Below are 19,493 nucleotides of genomic sequence, written 5' to 3' on the forward strand. Positions count from 1 at the left end.
TCCCTGTTCCACATAAGGCTCACAGTCTTAATCCTCCTTTTACAAATTTGGTAACTGAGGCACAGAGAAGTTAAGTGACTTGTCCAAAGTCACATAGCAGACGAGTGACAGAGCTGGGACTAAAACCCATGTCCGTCTTCCTCCCAGGTCCATGCACTAATTAACAATCCCATTGGCAAAGATCCCCTGCCCAAATGTTGTTACAGACTCTGTCAATTTGGAGAGCAGAACAGAATCAGAAGACATGATCCCAGCCCTTAAAAACTTTACAAACTAGTTGGGGGAGACAGATAAGAAATAAACTGTGGAGAGGAAGAAGAAAATGGGAAGAAGGGTTTTTAGATGAATAGGAGTTTAAATAGTGGCATATGGAAGTTGAAATACACAAAAGAGCCATGCACCCATGCAGAGGTGGCACAAAAGTATTGAGATAGCAGTTGGGTGGCTATGACCTGAAGAAAAGAAAAATTAATCAAAGAAAGTCTTCCAAAGGGGGAAGCATTTTAGAAAGTCTTTGAAGATGGGAAGAATACTTTTTATTCTATAAAATAAAATACTTATGTATTTCTTCTGATGATACATCATCCCCTCCCTATTGCCACTTGAACCATTGCTGAACCAACTAAACACGTGTGCATTCACAGCCCTCCCCTCCACTCCCATGTCCCCATAGCATTTATGTATACATCTTTATACACTACTTGCTTCCTCTATCTGCAATGTATTTAATAATAATGATGGCATTTGTTAAGTGCTTACTATGTGCCAAGCACTGTTCTAAGCACTGGGGTAAATATAAGGCAATCAGGTTGTCCAACATAATAATAATAATGTTGGTATTTGCTAAGCGCTTACTATGTGCAGAGCACTGTTCTAAGCACTGGGGTAGATACAGGGTAATCAGGTTGTCCCACATGAGGCTCACAGTCTTAATCCCCATTTTACAGATGAGGTAACTGAGGCACAGAGAAGTTAAGTGACTTTCCCACAGTCACACAGCTGACAAGTGGCAGAGTCAGGATTCAAACTCATGACCCCTGAATACCAAGCCCATGCTCTTTGCACTGAGCCACGCTGGTTCACAGTCTTATTCTCCATTTTCCAGATGAGGTAACTGAGGCACAGAGAAGTTAAGTGACTTGCCCAAAGTCACACAGCTGATAAGTGGCAGAACAGGGATTGGAACCCATGACCTCTGACTCCTAAGCCCGTGCTCTTTCCACTAAGCCACGCTGCTTCCCTTTTAGCGTCAAAGTCCCCTGCTAGACTGTAAACGAGAGCAGTGATCATGGCTACTAATTTTACTGTGCCTTCCCAAACTCTTAGTATCATGCTCTGCATACAGGAGATGTTCAATAAATATTCTTGATTAATTGAATTAGACAAGAATTGTCTGTGTCCAAAAGCACTGTTATTCCCATTGCAGAGAAGACCAGTAGTATGAGCTACAAAGTTCTCCTTGAAGTAAATGATAAATACATAGCTACACTACCCACTGCTAATTAAATTTGAATTGCTTTTTAATCAATCCTTTAGTTTTTTAATTTGAACAATCACTTTCATTGTTTGTTTTTTCAGACTAGGAAGGACAATTGTTATTTTGCCTCATACTGTGTTTGCTCTCCTGTTACTAGCAATTAAGAGAGAATCAGTGTTGCATGCTCAGATCAGAGATAATGATTGAATTTGGATAAACAAATGTGGGTTTCAGGCTTGGGCTTGTATTAACTCATTAATTTGTTATGAATCAAATATTTGAGGTAAAACTTTTACAAAGAATGGAGGAAAAAAGATTCAGATTCCAGGATTCCAATTACCCTCTGTATAAAATTAACTCCTGGGTGTTCGCCGGTAAAACAATAATGATAGTGTTTAAAGGACAAATTCAAGTGGCAGACCATATGAGCTAACTGAAAATGATTATTTTCTACACTTAACATCTATAGTTATTCAATCATATTTATTGAGTGCTTACTGTGTGCAGAGTACTGTACTAAGTGCTTGGAAAGTACAATTTGGCAACATATTTTGTAGTTATATGCTACAAAATCCTTTTTGTCCAACAGTTTCTTTCCCTGAATCTAGTTTAGATCTCTTCTACTCCACATGCAAAATAAGATTAATAACACCTGCCACTCTCTTACTCTTGGGGTGTTTTGGAAATAAAACAAGATAATACTTGTGTAGGTAACTTGATATCTGTGTTGGGAAGAAACTGTATCAATCTACTATTTAGTTACTGTCACCTGCCCAGAAGGATTATACCTAAGGATGGCCATTTTACACATGGAGAAATTGAGGCACAAAGACGTCTGAATGACTTTCTCCATATCAAGTAAAAGCCCAGGAGGTACAGGGGGCCAAACAGCCAGTTATCCACCGATGCTCCCAAGGTTAATCCAGTTCTGGCTTCTCCCCTTATGTTTAGTTGGAGAGAGAAATTGGAGGGAGGCAATGGGGATTCCTGTTTAAAGCAAATCCAGGGAAACTGGCCGATCCTGAGCCGTCTCTACTCTCCAAAGTCCTCTTATGACTGAGGATGTTCTGCCTGTTTCAGGGGTTCAGACCACTGATTTTGAGTTGTTCGGTTAAACTCAGAGCCACTAAATACACAACATGGGTTCTGGGTACTTTGGGCCCAGGGATATCTCAATCTTGCTGGATTCCCTGCGTCCACTGTTAATGGGGGTGAAACTCCCACTGCACCTCAGCCTGGGAGGTGCTCCGGATATCCAAACCCAGGCAGAAATTGGACGTAATGCGTCCAAGAGCTAGCTGCTCACCACTGTTCCACACAATTCAGGCCGCGAAGTCGCTCCACCACTAAATCGAAGATACGCACTTTAATAAAAATGATCACTTTCATGATAGTGCAGGACTACCAAGTAACACTGCAGCTGAAATCAGCAAAAATACCCTCTAAAACACTCATTTCTTATCTTCACAAAAGTTTCCCCTTTCTCTTTTTGACAGTTTACTTAGTGGTGACTGTTGTGGTGGCAAGAAAAGAGGAGGAAAGGCACAGGGTACCCTGGGTCCCTGGTGATAAATCCAGTGGTTACTTTTTCTGGTCTGCTCACCAGCAGAGTAATTTTATACACAATATTTTCAGTATGAATGTTCCTCTTACACAATTCAGAGTGAAAGAAAAAGATAATGGAAAAGCACTCAAGCTCTGTAAAATATGTGTTTTAAACCTTAAAACGTGGCAGGAGTCTTTGACCAAGTCAGGGCAAGGAGGGTGAAAAAAAATCAGTGAATCCTAGCCCGAGAGGGACCCAAATTAGTCTGGGCATGTTTATTGCTGAAGTTAGAAAAATCTGCCTAAACCTTACCACGCACTGGAGGAAACTTTACTGGCCACCAAAATAATTCCCATTTTCAACAAACACAGGAAATAACTAAAATTCTTTCAAATGTATTACAATACTCCCTTTAGCTCAATCAATCAATCGATCAGTCAGTGGTATTTTTGAATGCTTACTGTGTGCTGACCAGTGTACAATAAATCTGAATAAATATTATGTGACTGATGTAGGAATGAGCTGCTGGCTGTGACATGGAGTGGAGGGAGATAGATGTGGGATATCTTTGGGGTAAAAAGGAAAAGTTGTACATAGCAATCAAACCCTGAAAATGGCAATGCAATGACTTATCCCACAGGTAGAGTGGAGTGGGCTCCTGCTTATATGTAATAATGGAAGAAGAAGAGTCAAGTAATAATAGTAGATGTAACTGTAGTTATTGAATGCCCATTAGAAGGAGTGCAATTCTGTACGTGCCCGTGGCAAATTAGAACAAAGGCTCAAGACTCAAAAAGGCTGTAAAACAAAACAGCTGATAAAATCAAATTGGGATGGTGACTTGGTGATTTAACTGGGGAACAGGCTGATGGGTCCACGAAAGTTGGAATCTGGAGCAAGGATTGGTACATCATAGGTATACTAGCATGAAGGGAGGTCAGAGAGAAAGCGGCTAGGCAGGAGAGTTGAAAGTACTGCCACTGATCAATCAATCAATCTATCATATTTATTAAGCACTTAAGGCGTGCAGAGGACTGAACTGAGCATTTGGGAGAGAACAGTATAACAGAATTGGTACATACGTTCCCTGTCCACAAGGAGCTTCAGGTCTAGAGAGGGAGACAGACATTAATATAAATAAATAAATGACAGTCATGCATATAAATACTGTGAGGCTGAGGGCGGGGTAAACTGATAATTAACAAATTGGATATTCTACTCGGGGATAAATGAGATTATTTCCACCTACCCTTAGAAAGGACTGCAGCCTGCATGTCATGAATCAGCACTTTCAGCCATACTTACCCATTCAGAAAATAAGCAAAACATCAGGAACAGCATCTTCACAGAAAAAGATCATTCATCTCTATAAGGAGGGGAGAGCGGTCAAGTTTTCCAGAAACTGTTTTTTTTCTCTTCTGACCCAAAAGGTTTATTGTTCCCCAGCCAGGCAAGATAAGGGTTGCCAGGAGGGGCCCCAGCCTTTAAAATTTTGGTGAAAAATATTCACTGAGCCAATGAGGACATAGTATAAGGAATCGCACAGCACTTATATACATAACTTTAAATTGTATATTATAAATGATTTATTCATACTAATGTCTGTCTCTCCCTCTAGGCAGTTAGCTTATTATGGGCAGGGAAGGTATCTGCTAATTCTGGTGTATTGTACTCTCCCAAGCGTTTAGTACAGTGCTCTGCACATAAGTGTTCAATAAATATGATTGATCGATTATATCCTTGAAGTCCAATTAACTCCTGCTCGTTCTCTGATTGCAGTATTAGAATGAATAAGGCCTGAATGGCCTGGGCCTCTTAAACAATGCTAGGATGCCGGGGTCACCTGAGTTAAGTGCAAGGGTTTGGACAGCCATGCTCAGTCGTCTGGAATTTAGTTTTGTTCTGAGTCTGGGGCATTAGAACAGCAACCTTAATAAACAAAACTAAATATATGTATTTGCTCTGGCTCTGCCTAGGAATAATAATAATGATAATAATAATAATAATGATAACAGTACTTATTAAGTACTTACTAGGCACTGTACTAAGCTCTGGGGTGGATGCAAGAAAATCAGATTGGATACAGTCCCTGTCCCACCTGGAGCTCACAGCCTCAATTCCCATTTTACAGATGAGGTAAAATGAGGCACAGAGAAGTAAAGTGACTTGCCCAAGATAACACAGCAGAGTCAGAGACGGCATTAGAACCCATGATGTTCTGACTCCCAGGCCCGTGCTGTCTCCACTCAATAAATAGTACTGGTGGCTTGATGGATTGATTGATAATGCTAAGACAAATGACGTCTCCAATGCAGCCGTGGTACCCAGAGACAGAAAAAGCATAAAGACATCCCAGAAAAGATTAGCAAGCTATCCAATATTGTAACTAGGGGGAAATCCAGTGACTGAAATTTTTGGTTCAATTCAATTCAATTACTGGGATTCTGTCAAGAAATCAGAATTCACTGAAGAATTTGGATTTCCTGCAAGGCATTTTGATTTCTTAACATATTAGTTCATTCGTCCCCCGAAATGAGTCTCATTCCAAATGCGAGATTTTATTTTTTTTAGAAACATTTTAGGTGGTAGTGAAAGGGTGGAAGCTGAAACATTCACTAGGAATTAGCGGGTTAGCGGCATCAAGAAATCATACCTAGATACTCTACGCCGAGCCTGTTGCAGGATTCCAGGCAGGACTGCTTAGCACTCTCATAGCCGTAATCCGTGAGCCACAGCTTCGTAGTGATCCACAGTTCCTCCCGCTTCACACCGCTTTCCTGGATGGCCTTCCCCAGGAGCAATTCACACCCATACCTCTTGGCTGTATCAATATGACGAATGCCACATTCTTTCAGGGCATATATTACTGCATCATGGGAATAGCCACCCACGTGGGAAGTACCTAAGACAAAAAAAGAGGAAGTTTACGAGCAACAGAAGAGTTATTTACATCACTTTCCCACCTCTTTTGTTTTCTGTGGGTCGGCAAATGAGTACCTCCCAAAATTATACTCTCGTTTTCACACTAAAGTTGACCCTGAGCTCCTCGGGGTGATTTTTCTCCAACCACTGAATCTCAGTGAGTGAACAGGTGAAAGACACCCTGATACGATTCATGTCAGATCTCACACGGACCTAACTTCCAAAAAAAAAAGAGAACAGGCTTTCCGGCTTCCAGAGGCCTACATTTTCAGTCATTTCTGAGAACAGGGGCCAGATCACGGCCAAAGCAAAGAGATCCCTTTGAAATCAAGAGCACATGGCATGAGGGTGAGATGAAGCACAGTTTGAGTAACACCCACTCAGGTGTCCTGCTGTAAATTTTCGGGTCTCTGCCATGCTTTAGCAGAACCCACGGAAAATCTTGCAATCGACGCAGGGGCGGGGTTGGAACCTCTCGGCTATGGTCATGTCAAGGCTGGCAGCGGAGCCAGTGGTTGCTGTTGCCACAGCTAAAGCTGAGGAGGAGGTTGTGACAGGCCTGGGCAGTGGTGACAGGCACTTGTTTGCACCAGCCTAGAGCTGCATTTGGGCAGAGGCAGCGGCAGTGAACCCCAGGCAGTTGCAGTGATATTTTAATTTTGTGTCTCTGAGTTTGCGTGTGTCTACCTGCCTGAGAGTGCCTGCATCAATATGTTTATCAGTGCCTGGATATTTTTATGTGACTGTATATATTTCCATGTAGGTGTCTGTCTGAAAGTATGGATGCTAACCACCATCAATAGTAATAAAAATAATCATTATAATTACGGTGGTATTGGTTAAGTGCTTACTATATTCCAGGTACTGTACTAAGCGCTTACGTAGAGACAGGATAATCGGGTCTCACCTGAGGCTCATAGACAAAGTAGGAGGGTGAACAGGTTTTGAATCCCCACTTAGGCAGATGAGAAAACTGGGGCACAGAGAAGTTAAGTGACTTGCCCAAGGTCACACAGCATGTAAGTGGCAGATCTGGGATTAGAACCCAGAGTCTCTGACTCCCAGGGCCACGCTCTTTCCACTACACCATGCTGCTTCCCAACGATAGTAAGGTATTTACAGAGCGCCTTCGGTAGTAGAAGTAATAGCATTTATTAAGGGCTTACTGTGTGCAGATCACTGTACATAGTGTTGAGAGAGAATACATAGGTGGGAAAATCAGACCCCATGGCCCCTGTCCCTGGGGAGCCTTAACAACTAAGAATACAGTGCACTGTAGTTAGACAATCACATTTATTGAATGCTTACTGTGTACAGAGCACGGTACACTGTACGCTTGGAAGAGTATAATATAAGAATATAGCAGACATATTCCCTACCCACAGTGAGCTTACAGTCTAATTAAAAAATTGATCAATTGTGGTATTCATTAAGCGCTTATTATGGGCCAGGCACTGTTCTAAGCACAGGGGTGAATACAAGCAAATCAGTTTGGAAACAGTCCCTTTCCCATATGGAGCTCACAGTCTTAATCCTCATTTCACAGATGAGGTAACTAAGCACAGAGAAGTGATAGGACTTTCCCAAAGGCAGACAGCAGACAAGTGGCAGAGAAGCACCATGGCTTAGTGGAAAGAGCACAGGCTTGGGAGTCAGAGGTTGTGGCTTCTAATCCTGGCTCTGCCATTTATCAACTGTGTGACTTTGGGTACGTCACTGAACTTCTCTGTGCCTCAGTTACCTCATCTGGAAAATGGGGATTAAGACTGTGAGCCCCACGTGGACAACATGATGAACTTGTATCTATCCCAGAGATTAGAACAGTGCTTGGCACAGAGTAAGAGTTTAACAAATGCCATCATTATTATTCCCTCTTCTAGACTGTGAGTCTGTTGTGGGCAGGGATTGTCTCTATTTGTTGCTGAACTGTATTTCCCAAGCGCTTGGTACAGAACTCTGCACACAGTAAGCGTTCAATAAATATGAATGAATGAATGAACTCAGGTCCTTCTGACTCCTAGGACCATGCTCTATCCACTAGGCCATGCTGCTTCTCTAGAGTACACTGTACTGAGCAAGTAGGAAGCACTTCAGAAGCACAAGACATATTCCCTGCCCACAGGGAGCTTACATTTTAACCGGGGAAACTGACGTAAGGGGGAAAAAACGGACTGAACATTTTTTAGAAAAACCATCTGTGCAGCCGACTGAAGTATGGACTGAACTGGGGAGAGGCAGGAGGCAGAGAGGTCAGAGAGGAAGCTGAGGCAGTAGTCAAGGCAGAAATAATAAGTTCCTGAAGACCAACATCGCGGTATTTTGGATGTAAAGGAAAGGGTGGATTCTAGAGATTTTGTAAAGGTAGCATCAACAGAATTTGGTGACGGGTTGAATGCATGGGCTGAATGAGAGAGATGATTTGAGATTCTGATGGATTTGCAGGAAAAGACATTCTGGGTCCTGGGAATAATATGCGGAAGAGGTCAGAGATGTGCTTCTGAAGTTTATTTTAATGTCTGTCTCCCCAACAAAAGTATAAAATTCTTGAGGGATGGGATTGTGTCTATCTAATTTATTGTACTCTCCCAAGCTTTTAGTACAGTGCTGTGCATACAGTAAGTGCTCAGTATATACCACACTGATTGATTGAGTCAGAGAGACCAGCAAGGAGACTGATTCAAGAGAGTAATTCTGATGATGATAACAAATCATCTCTCTTTAGCGCATTATTCTCCCTGTCTCTTTTTTTCTCTGCTTGCATTTCTCTCTGCAATCTTTTTTTTTTCCTTTTTCCATTCCTCTGTTTTTTCTTTCCCATTTTCTATTTCTCTCCTGCTCCTGTTCATCTCTGGTTTCCACTGCCTCCTAGACTGCAAACCCTGAGTGAATCAGGGATTGTGAATAGGATTATCCTGTATTTTGTATCTTGAATCTGATTATCCCGTATTTACCCCAGTTTTTGGCAAAGTGCTTGGCACATTGTAAATGCTTGAAAAATACTATTATTATTATTATCATCTGATTTTCAACCACTCCTCACTGTGACCCCGACCCATCACAAGTTGAGTTTTGCCCAGATCAGTCATTTTAAAATTAAGATTAAAGGGCCTCTAGGACTTTAGTCCTTATTCTCTTCCTTCCTTCCACCAAAACAACAAGGAATAGCACAACCAATGAGTAGTGCAAAAATAAGTAGGAGAAACAGAATCTATAATAGAAATGGAGTTGAGGAACTGAAGGATGACTGCAAGGATTTATTTCCCTGGGGGAATATGGCTTCCAAAGGGAACAGAATAAAATGAAGAAATAAGAGAAGAAAAAAAACCACACAAGAAAAGCATCTTTCTGCTGGCAACAGTAAGACCAATTAAGACAATATTTATAATTGGCTTTCCAAAATATCTAACTTCTTTAGAATATTCAGGTCCTTAAAATCCATTTAAGAGATGAGTCAAATAGAGAGTGTAGCTCAAGTTTCTGTCTTCAGGGTTGGGGCACTTGGGGATTAAGGGTTGGGCCTGCTCTCCCTGGGAAACTGCCTGTCACCGTGGCACCCAAGAGTTGCTCCCTGACAGAAGTGGGTGGCAAGCGAATCAGGGAGTTCAGCTTTTGTGAATATTTAGCATGTAGGGGACTTTGTTGTTCCTCAATTGGAGACTGGAGAAGGGAGAAATAAAGGTAAGTTACCACTCAATCAATCTTATTTTTTGAGCACATACTGTGGGCAAAGCAGTGTATTAAAAGCTTGGGAGAGTACCATATAGCAGAGCTGGTAGACACGTTCCCTGCCCCGTTATGAGATTTGATGTTAGTTTACCGGATGTGTTTGTGCTTCTCTCCATAGACTCTAGTTTCTTGTGGGTTGGTCATCAATTTCTCGATTCCCTGTATAATACTAAGTGCCCAGTATGAAGGAGACTAATATATTTTTAAAATTAACAATTGTAATAATTCAACTTTAGGCTACTGACATAGAGGGCATTAAACATTAAGAAAATCTTCAATTTTGAAGAGAGCTTACATTCACATGCTTTGTGATAGATTTGGAGATAGTTTTGAAAAGACCAAATCTTGAATTTTATCAGCTATCTGAAATATTTGACTGAAAGAAAAGCTGTTGATATATTACCATTCTTTCATTCAGTCAATTGCATTTATTGAGGGCTTACTGTGTGCGGAGCACTGTACTAAGAGCTTGGAAGAGTACAAAACAACAATAAACAATAAACAGACACATTCCCTGCCCATTTCAGAGCATTCTAAATAAAGTGCATTTTAGAAAAAAAACTTTGGGGCCAATTGCTCCCATACGACTTGGGGATACTTTTGAAAGAAAGCTATGATGACTGCCTATGTGTATGTGATGTCTGAAAACATTGGATGAAAAAGTAAATTTGTCCCCAGACTTCCATTCAAAAGCTCACTACATATAAGTCTATAATTGAAAATGAACAATACCTTTCTAGTCTCTTTCTAAAAAAACCCTCCCTTTACTCTGCAGCTTCCTTCAGTTACCACCCCATTTCCCTCCTACTTTTCCTCTTCAAACTCCATGAACAAGTTCGCTACACCTGCCCCCTCCACATCCCTCCTCCAATTCTCTCCTTGACCCTTCCCTCCAATCTAGCTCCCACCCCCTTCACTTCTTGAAAATTACCCTCGCTACAGTAATTAACAACCTCTTTCTTTCCAGATAGAAAGGCCTCTATCTCGCCTAATCCTCCTATACCTCTCAGCTACCTACAACAGTGAGGACCACTGCCTTCTAGAAATATTATCCATCACTGGCATCACTAACACTGTCCTCTCCTGTTTCTCCTCCCCTCCGATCACTCCTCAGTCTCTTTTGCGACTTCCTCTTCTGCCCCCCAAACTCCTAACTGTGGGGGTCTCTCAAGGTTAAGTACTGGGTCCGTTTCTATTCTCCGTCTACACACACTCCCGTGGAAAATTCATTCGCTCTCATGACTTCAACTATCAGCTCTAGATGGGTGAGTCCCAAATTTGTCTTTTCAGATCTGACCTCTCACCCTTGCAATTTTGTATTTCCTCCTGCCTTGGGACGTCTCTTCTTGGGGGTCCTGCCAACATCCTGAACTTAAAGTGTTTGGAATGTTGCCAAACAGACAACCATGTGTCTTTTATATCGTTGGGTTGCACTCTCCTAAACACTTAGTACAGTGCTCTGCACACTGTAAGTTTTCAATAAATATGATTTGACTGATGTCCAAAACAGAATTCTTCATCTTCTAATCCAACCCCTATCCCCCAACTGACTTTCTCATCACTGTAGAAAACACCACAACCATCCCTGTCTCACAAGCCCACAAACTTGGCTCATCTCTCTGTCGACACATATTCAGTCAGTTGCCAAACTCTACCAGTTCTACCTCTGTAGCATCTTTAGAATTTACCCTTTCCTGTCCATCCAAAATGCTACCTCTCTGATCCAAGCACTTATCATATCCCTCCTTAACTACCGCATCAGCCTCCTCCCTTTCCTCCCTGTCTCTTGTCTCTCCCTTCTCTATCACTTTGCTGCCCAGGTCATTTTTCTACAAAAACATCTGGTCCTTGTCTTCCCATTTCTCAAAAACCTCCAGTGGTTGCCTTTCCACCTCGACATCAAACAGAAACTCCTAACCAGATTTAAAACGCTCTTTCAGCTTGCCCTCTCTTTCCTCACCTTGCTGGTTTCCTAATAATTATTAATAATAATTAATAATGGTACTCATTAAGCACTTGCTATGTGCCAAACACTGTTCTAAGCATTGGGGTAGAAACGAGTTAATCAGGTTGGACACAGTCCCAGTCCCACATGGGGCTTACACTCTTATCCCCATTTTGAAGTTGAGGTAACTGAGGCATAGAGAAGATAAGTGACTTGCCCAAGGTAACAAAACAGGCATGTGGTAAAGCCAGGATTAGAACTCAGGCCGTTTTGACTCCCAAGATCATGATCTAGCCACTAAGCCATGCTGCTTCTCCTACTACAGCCCAGCCCGCAGACTCTGCTCCTCTAGTGCCCATTTACTCACTGTGCCCCTATCTCATCTATAATAATAATAATGATGTTGGTATTTGTTAAGCACTTACTATGTGCAGAGCACTGTTCTAAGTGCTGGGGTAGATATAGGGTAATCAGGTTGTCCCACGTGAGGCTCACAGTTTTAATCCCCATTTTACAAATGAGGTAACTGGGCACAGAGAAGTTAAGTGACATGCCCACAGTCACACAGCTGACAAGTGGCAGAGCCGGAATTCAAATCCATTACCTCTGACTCCCAAGCCCATGCTCTTTCCACTGAGCCACACCGCTTCAATCTCACTCCCAACCTTTTTCCCACATCCTCTCCCTAGCTTGGTACTCTTTCTCCCTCTGTATACACCAGACCACCACTCTCCCCACTTTCACAGCCTTATTAAGGTCACATCTCCTCCAACAGGCCTTCCCCGATTAAGCCCACTTTTCCCAGGCTCCCTCTCCCTTCTGCATCATTTCTGCACTTGGATTTGTGACCTTTGGTCATTTGATATTCACTCCGCCCTCAACCCCATAGCACTTATGTACATATAATAATAATTATGGCATATGTTAAGTGCTTACTATGTGCCAAGCACTGGTCTAAGCACTGGGGTAGATACAGGGTAATCAGGTTGTCCCACGTGGGGCTCATACTTTTAATCCCCATTTTATGGATGTGGTAACTGAGGCCCAGAGAAGTTAAGTGACTTGTCAAGGTCACACAGCAGATGTGTGGTGGAACTGGGATTAGAACCCATGTCCTCTGACTCCCAAGCCCATGTTCTTTCCATTAAGCACACTGCTTATTATATATTAAAAATTACTTATCTATAATAATGTCTGTAAGCTTGCTGTGGGCAGGGAATTGTCTGTGAACTCTGTTGTACTGTACTCTCTCAAGTGCTTAGCACAGTGCTCTCCATATAGTGAGCACTCAATAAATACCATTGATATTTCCAAGCAGCCTGATGTTACTATCAAAGAGAGAATACTGGGTTGGATGAAGACGGGGAATATAGGGAAGCAGTATGGCCTAGTGGACAGAGTACAGACCTGGGAGTCAGAGGACCTGGGTTCTAATCCCAGTTCTGCCACTTCCCTTTGCTTATTTCTTGATTCTTGATTCTATTTAGTTGCCATTGTTTTTACAAGATGTTCTTCCCCTTGACTCTATTTATTGCCATTGTTCTTGTCTGTCTGCCTCCCCCGATTAGACTGTAAGCCCGTCAAACGGCAGGGACTGTCTCTATCTGTTGCTGACTTGTTCATTCCAAGCGCTTAGTACAGTGCTCTGCACATAGTAAGCGCTCAATAAATACTATTGAATGAATGAATGAATTAATTAATTAATGAACTTGCCTGCTGTGTGACCTTGGACTAATCACTTCACTTCTCAGGGCCTCAGTTACCTCATCTGTAGAATGGAGATTAAGACTGTGAGTCCCATGTGGGATAGAGACTGTGTCCAACCTGATTACCTTGTATCTGCCCCGGTGCTTAGCAGTGCCTAGCACATAACAAAAATCATTTGAAAAAATATTACACTGAGGTGATCTAATGATAGCATTTCTTTTCTTATGTTTTGGGTCTCTCCTTACTGGATCATTGCCACAAGCATTATTTGAATTCAGGTAGTAATAATAATAATAATGTTGGTATTTGTTAAGCGCTTACTATGTGCTGAGCACTGTTCTAAGCACTGGGGTAGATACAGGTTGCCCCACGTGAGGCTCACAGTCTTAATCCCCATTTTTACAGATGAGGTAACTGAGGCACCGAGAACTTAGGTAGCTTACCCAAAGTCACACAGCTGACAGGTGGCAGAGCCAGGATTAGAACCAACGACCTCTAACTCCTAAGCCCGTGCTCTTTCCACTGAGCGATGATGCTTCTCTAGTACTATAGGCACACATGCAATATGTTCCTCGAAACATGGATGTATCTAGAAAAACTGTAACAAAGGTATATTTTCCTCACACATTTTAAAAACTGGAATCCAATCCAGAACTTCCGGGAAAATACTGTGAAATTATTTTCAATCAATCAGTGGTATTTATTGAGCACTTACTGTGTGCAGACCACTCTACTAAGCACTTGGGAGAGTACGGTAAACAGACCTAATAATAATAATGTTGGTATTTGTTAAGCGCTTACTATGTGCCAAGCACTGTTCTAAGCGCTGGGGTAGACACAGGGGAATCAGGATGTCCCAAGTGGGGCTCACACTTTTAATCCCCATTTTACAGATGAGGTAACTGAGGCACAGAGAGGTTAAGTGACTTGCCCACAGTCACACATAGTTGCAATCCATGCCAGCATCCATCAAAGAACTATCAGGCATAACATCACGTTAACTAAGGAGTGAAGTATGATTTTTAGCATTCATAGGAGGCTGTGGAAGTAGAAGCAGCATGGCTCAGTGGAAAGAGCACAGGCTTGGGAGTCAGAGGTCATGGGTTCTAATCCCTCCTCCACGGCTTATCAGCTGTGTGACTTTAGGCGTCACTTAACTTCTCTGTGCCTCAGTTACCTCATCTGTAAAATAGGGATTAAGACTGTGAGACCTACGTGGGACAACCTGATCATCATGTATTCCCCCCCAGCGCTTAGAACAGTGCTTTGCACATAGTAAGCACTTAATAAATGCCATCATCATCATTATTATTATTATTATTCTTAGAAGCTTGCTCAGCTGAATGTGGCAGTGATTTTTCCACTTTATGAAAAATGTGTCCACTTTACATTCTTCCTTTTTTTAATGGTATTTGTTAAGCGCTTGCTATGTGTCAAATACTCTTCTTAGTGCTGGCACTCTTCTTTCTTTACAGAGTATCTTGTTGCAGCCCAAATCCTTTTAAACAACTCTGTGTACTTCTGAAGTTCTTCTTCTTAAATCACTTTTAAAACTTCATTTGCTTTCTTGAAAATTAATGGGAGACTATTTAACCCACAATCTTAGCTAGTGATGAAACTGAGATTCTAGTGTTAACGACAGCTATTGCAACCGCTTTCTCCATTCCCTGGTGGAATGGAGTTTCTCCACGAGGGAATGGAGTTTCTCACTTCATCCAAAAGCACCAGAGAATCGTGGAGTAGAAAAGTAGAGATTTTTGTGAGTGGTAGCAGGCTTCTCATCTTGCCATGATCCTCTAATTAATAGTAATAATAATAATGATGGCATTTGTTAAGTGCTTATTATGTGCCAAGCACTGTTCTAAGCGCTGGGGAGGATACAAGGTGATCAGGTTGTCCCACATGGGGCTCACAGTCTTAATGTCCATTTTACAGATGAGGTAACTGAGGCCCAGAGAAGTTAAGTGACTTGCCCAAAGTCACATAGCTGACAAGCAGCAGAGCTGGAATTTGAACCCATGACCACTGACTCCCAGTCCATGCTCTACTTCCTTTGCCTTGAGTAGAGAATTCAACTATCAGATGGTGTTTGGAAAGGAACCTGGGGAGGGCACCTGTATTGTGCTCCTGTCATTTCGGGCAAAGATCCCTTCGTCTTTGCATCTCTCCTTTAAAATTGAATAAAATGATTTATTTATTTCTAAGAGGGATAAACACAAAGTCTCTCTCAGATTATCACTAAGCCAGTATAATGAATGAGCTATTAGGAATACTAGGCGTTCAAAGGACAAACTGTGTATCTTTCTCACTGCTGTGATTGTAACTAATGGACTACTTTGGTATAGCGCTGTTTTTAAAAGAACCTTATTTACTGGGCACTGAAATGTGAAACGAATACAGCAATATTGAACCACCTTACCACCATTTGAAAATAGTATTATAGAATTCCACAGGCATCATCAAGGAATGTGGAATTATATAATCGCCAGAGAAAAGTTACTCCCGTTTTTCATAATGATCTTTGGCTCTTTCCTCTGCTGGTATTGGCGCCGAAGAAATTAGGTTGTAACTATTGTTTCTCTTTGCGGCTGAATAGGCATTTCCAAGTACAGAATGAATGAAGTTCATTCAGAGGTCTTGCAAATGAGCCCACGTCCCTTTCATGCATAATGGATTCCCGAAAGAGGATATTTAGGACAACGCTAACTTTCCACTTTTTTAAACTCTTTAGACAAGGGGTTAGGGTGGGCTGTTCTTAACCCCTTGGCCAGGATTCTGTCTGTTTTGTGGCCCTCTCCCAAGGAAATTCAGCAGGGGGAGGGGACGGTGACTTTTTGGGAGAGAGGGAGAAGGGGAGAGAAGGCCTACTATCCAGTGACACAACCGGACACAGCAGCCTAGCTCCCAGGTTCACGTTCTAATGACAGAGTCATCTATTGTTTAAAGCAAAATTACAGAGGTCGGGAAGAAATAGCCAATAGTTAAACAACGATGTAAAACACCAGATGGGCAATCAGGGCGCAGAATGGGGTGAGAAAGGCATGTGTTTACACAACTTTAACTCCAGTTTCAATTTAAGGACTCTTCTCATTTAGTTTCCTTTAAGACAAGTAGCTACTAGTTTGCAAAAATAAAAAAAGCTTGCCAACCACTTCCTCCCCACCCTCCTGCGACTAGTTGGATCTTTCAAGTAACCTGGTTCATTATGACTAGGCTATTAAGAGGTGATCAACTGCCATAAACAACACATTATCACACCTGAAGCCTCTTCCTTTGTCAGATTTCTTGCTGTAACAACTGTACCCGCCGCTTTTTCCCCTGCCAAGTATCTTGGAGAACACATCCCCACATAGAGATGTGACTGACTTCTGTGGCTGGGCCCAAGCCAAGCCTCAGGAATGTACAGTCCAAGCTGGACCCAAACCCTAACTAGTGGTGGGGGCTGGGTTGTGCTTGTCTGGGACCGGGGGAGTAGACGATTGTTCCTGTGAGCTGTTAGAAGCATGTGTTTATGTGAACGTGTTACAGCCGGAAGAATCCCACAGCGTCACTCTGACTGGGGTCAGGCCCCCGCGATCCAGGAGCTGTACTGTCCCAGTCTGGACTCATGACAGGCCATTCAGAGGCCTACCCCATTCCACAACATATCTGTTTCACAGCCATTGGGCTGGCGGGGTGCTGGACTCTCACCCTGATTCCTTTGGCTCTGCCCAATAAAGAACCTTCATTTCCAGTGCAAAAGATGCAGCCATGAATGCTGCCCCTCAAGGGACTCAATACATTTTACTCCTCAAGTCTAAGAAACTGGTATATTCCCAGCTTCCCATGGATTTCATTCAATAGTATTTATTCAATAGTATTTATTGAGTGCTTACTATGTGCAGAGCACTGTACTAAACGCTTGGGATGAACAAGTCGGCAACAGATAGAGACAGTCCCTGCCGTCTGACGGGCTTACAGTCTAATCGGGGGAGACGGACAGACAAGAACAATGGCAATAGAGTCAAGGGGAAGAACATCTCGTAAAAACAATGGCAACTAAATAGAATCAAGGCGATGTACAATTCATTAACAAAATAAATAGGGTAATGAAAATATATACAGTTGAGCGGACAAGTACAGTACTGTGGGGATGGGAAGGGAGAGGTGGAGGAGCAGAGGGAAAAGGGGAAAAAGAGGGTTTAGCTGCGGAGAGGTAAAGGGGGGATGGCAGAGGGAGTAGAGGGAGAAGAGGATCTCAGTCTCACCTCTTGGAGGAGGTGAGTTTTAAGTAGGGTTTGCAACCAAATTTTGTTTTCAACCAAAATTAATTTCAGGCTGGACCCCAAAGGTTAAGCAATCTAAAGAGTGCTAAAGCGGGGCAACTAGCATCAGTCAGTCAGTTGTATTTATTGAGCACTTACTGCATGATGAGCATCATACTAAGCACTTGGGAGAATACCATAGAAGAGAGTCTGTAGACATGTTCCCTGCCCAGAAGGAGCAGGGTGATCTCTTCACGAATTTTCAGAGAACAAAGAGAAATTTATCGGCAAACATTGCCTTATTTGGAGGTTCTCACTGTACATTGCCTGAGCATTGATTGATACATAGCAGGGCTTCTGGTGCATGAGGCCTCACCCCAAAAACATGCTAATATATATTGCCCTTAATGTGCCCTTCCTCTCGCTCTTTCGACATGTTCGATGTGAAACTCTTTATTCTGCAAGCAGAAAAGGTGAAAAAGCAATTCAGGAAATGATATGTCTTTTTAAAGACAATCATGATTGTGGTATTTGTTAATCTTGCCATGTGCAAAGCACTGGAGTATGCACTCGGGAAGATGCACCCTAAGTAGATGAGACCAAAGACACCTTCCCTAGGGGGCTCACAGTCTAAGGACAAGGGAGAACAGGTATCTTATACCCATTTTTACAGATGAGGAGATTGAGGCACAGTGATTTGCCCAAGGTCAAACAGCAAGCAAGTGACAGAACTGGGATTAGAATCAGGCTTTCTGACTTGAATCGATCACTGAATCAATCAATCAATTGATCAATCGTATTTACTGAGCTCTTATGGTGACAAAGCACTGTATTAAACTCTTGGGCGAGCATGACATAAGAGTGTTGGTAGGCATGTTGCCTGCCCACAAGGAATTTATACTGTAGAGAGGAAAACAGACATTGATACAAATGAATATTCTTAGCTGAGAGGTTGTGGAGGGTTAGGATGGAGTAGAAACTATCAATTTTGGCAAGGACTCTTTGACCTCTTAGAGGGCAGTTTCCATGGAGTGAAAGGGGTGGAAGCCAGATTGGAGGCAGAGGTCTAGGAGAAAATTGCAGAAGACGAAGTGGAACCAATGGATTTAGACAACCCACTTAAGGAATTTAGAGAGGAATGGCAGAAGGGAGATGGGGCAATAACTGGAAGGAGTCGTGGGGACAAGAGAGGTTTTTTTAGAGTGGGGAGAGAAGATCATGTTTAATAATGTTGGTATTTGTTAAGCGCTTACTATATGCAGAGCACTGTTCTAAGCGCTGGGGTAGACATAGGGGAATCAGGTTGTCCCACGTGGGCTCACAGTCTTAATCCCCATTTTACAGATGAGGTAACTGAGGCACAGAGAAGTGAAGTGACTTGCCCACAGTCACACAGCTGACAAGTGGCAGAGCTGGGATTCGAACTCATGACCTCTGACTCCAAAGCCCGTGCTTTTTCCACTGAGCCACACTGCTTCTCTGTTTGAAAGCAGTGGGGAAAAAACTACTGGAGAGTGAACAGTTGAGGATGGTGGTCAAGGAGGGAAGAAGTATGCTGGCAAGTGCTTTTATAAGGTGTGAAGGGATGTGGCATGGGGTGGGGTGGATTTTGAAAGGAAGCAATTTTCCTTTTGCCAAACCACTGGAGATGATAGGATAGATGTAAAAGTGACAGGAGGAGAGAGGGACTGGAGAGGAACAAGGAAGATTTTAGGGATCTCATGTCTGAAGACTTCAATTTCCTCAGTACAGTACATGGCCAGGTCATTACCATCACCAGTGGTATTTAGTGAGTGCTTACTAGTGCAGAGCACTGTACTAAATATTTGAGAATACAACAGAGATGGCAGCCATATTCCCTAGCCAAAACTATCTTACAGTCTAGAGGGAGAGACATACATTCACATAAGTAAATGTTTTATAGTA

General features: G+C 42.5%; 1 protein-coding gene across 3 annotated transcripts in view; it reads right to left on the reverse strand.

The window, feature by feature from the left end:
• Nucleotides 1-19,493, reverse strand: part of LOC100074803 (uncharacterized oxidoreductase ZK1290.5-like) — a 215,752-nt gene that overhangs the window by 117,938 nt on the left and 78,321 nt on the right. For all 3 annotated transcript variants that reach the window (XM_039911850.1, XM_029062884.1, XM_029062885.2), the window contains exon 2: nt 5,677-5,925. In XM_039911850.1, coding sequence (XP_039767784.1) covers nt 5,677-5,925 — 249 coding nt within the window. The remainder of the gene's footprint in view (nt 1-5,676; nt 5,926-19,493) is intronic.

Source organism: Ornithorhynchus anatinus, chromosome 4, assembly GCF_004115215.2.
Source record: "Ornithorhynchus anatinus isolate Pmale09 chromosome 4, mOrnAna1.pri.v4, whole genome shotgun sequence".
NCBI lineage: Eukaryota > Metazoa > Chordata > Mammalia > Monotremata > Ornithorhynchidae > Ornithorhynchus > Ornithorhynchus anatinus.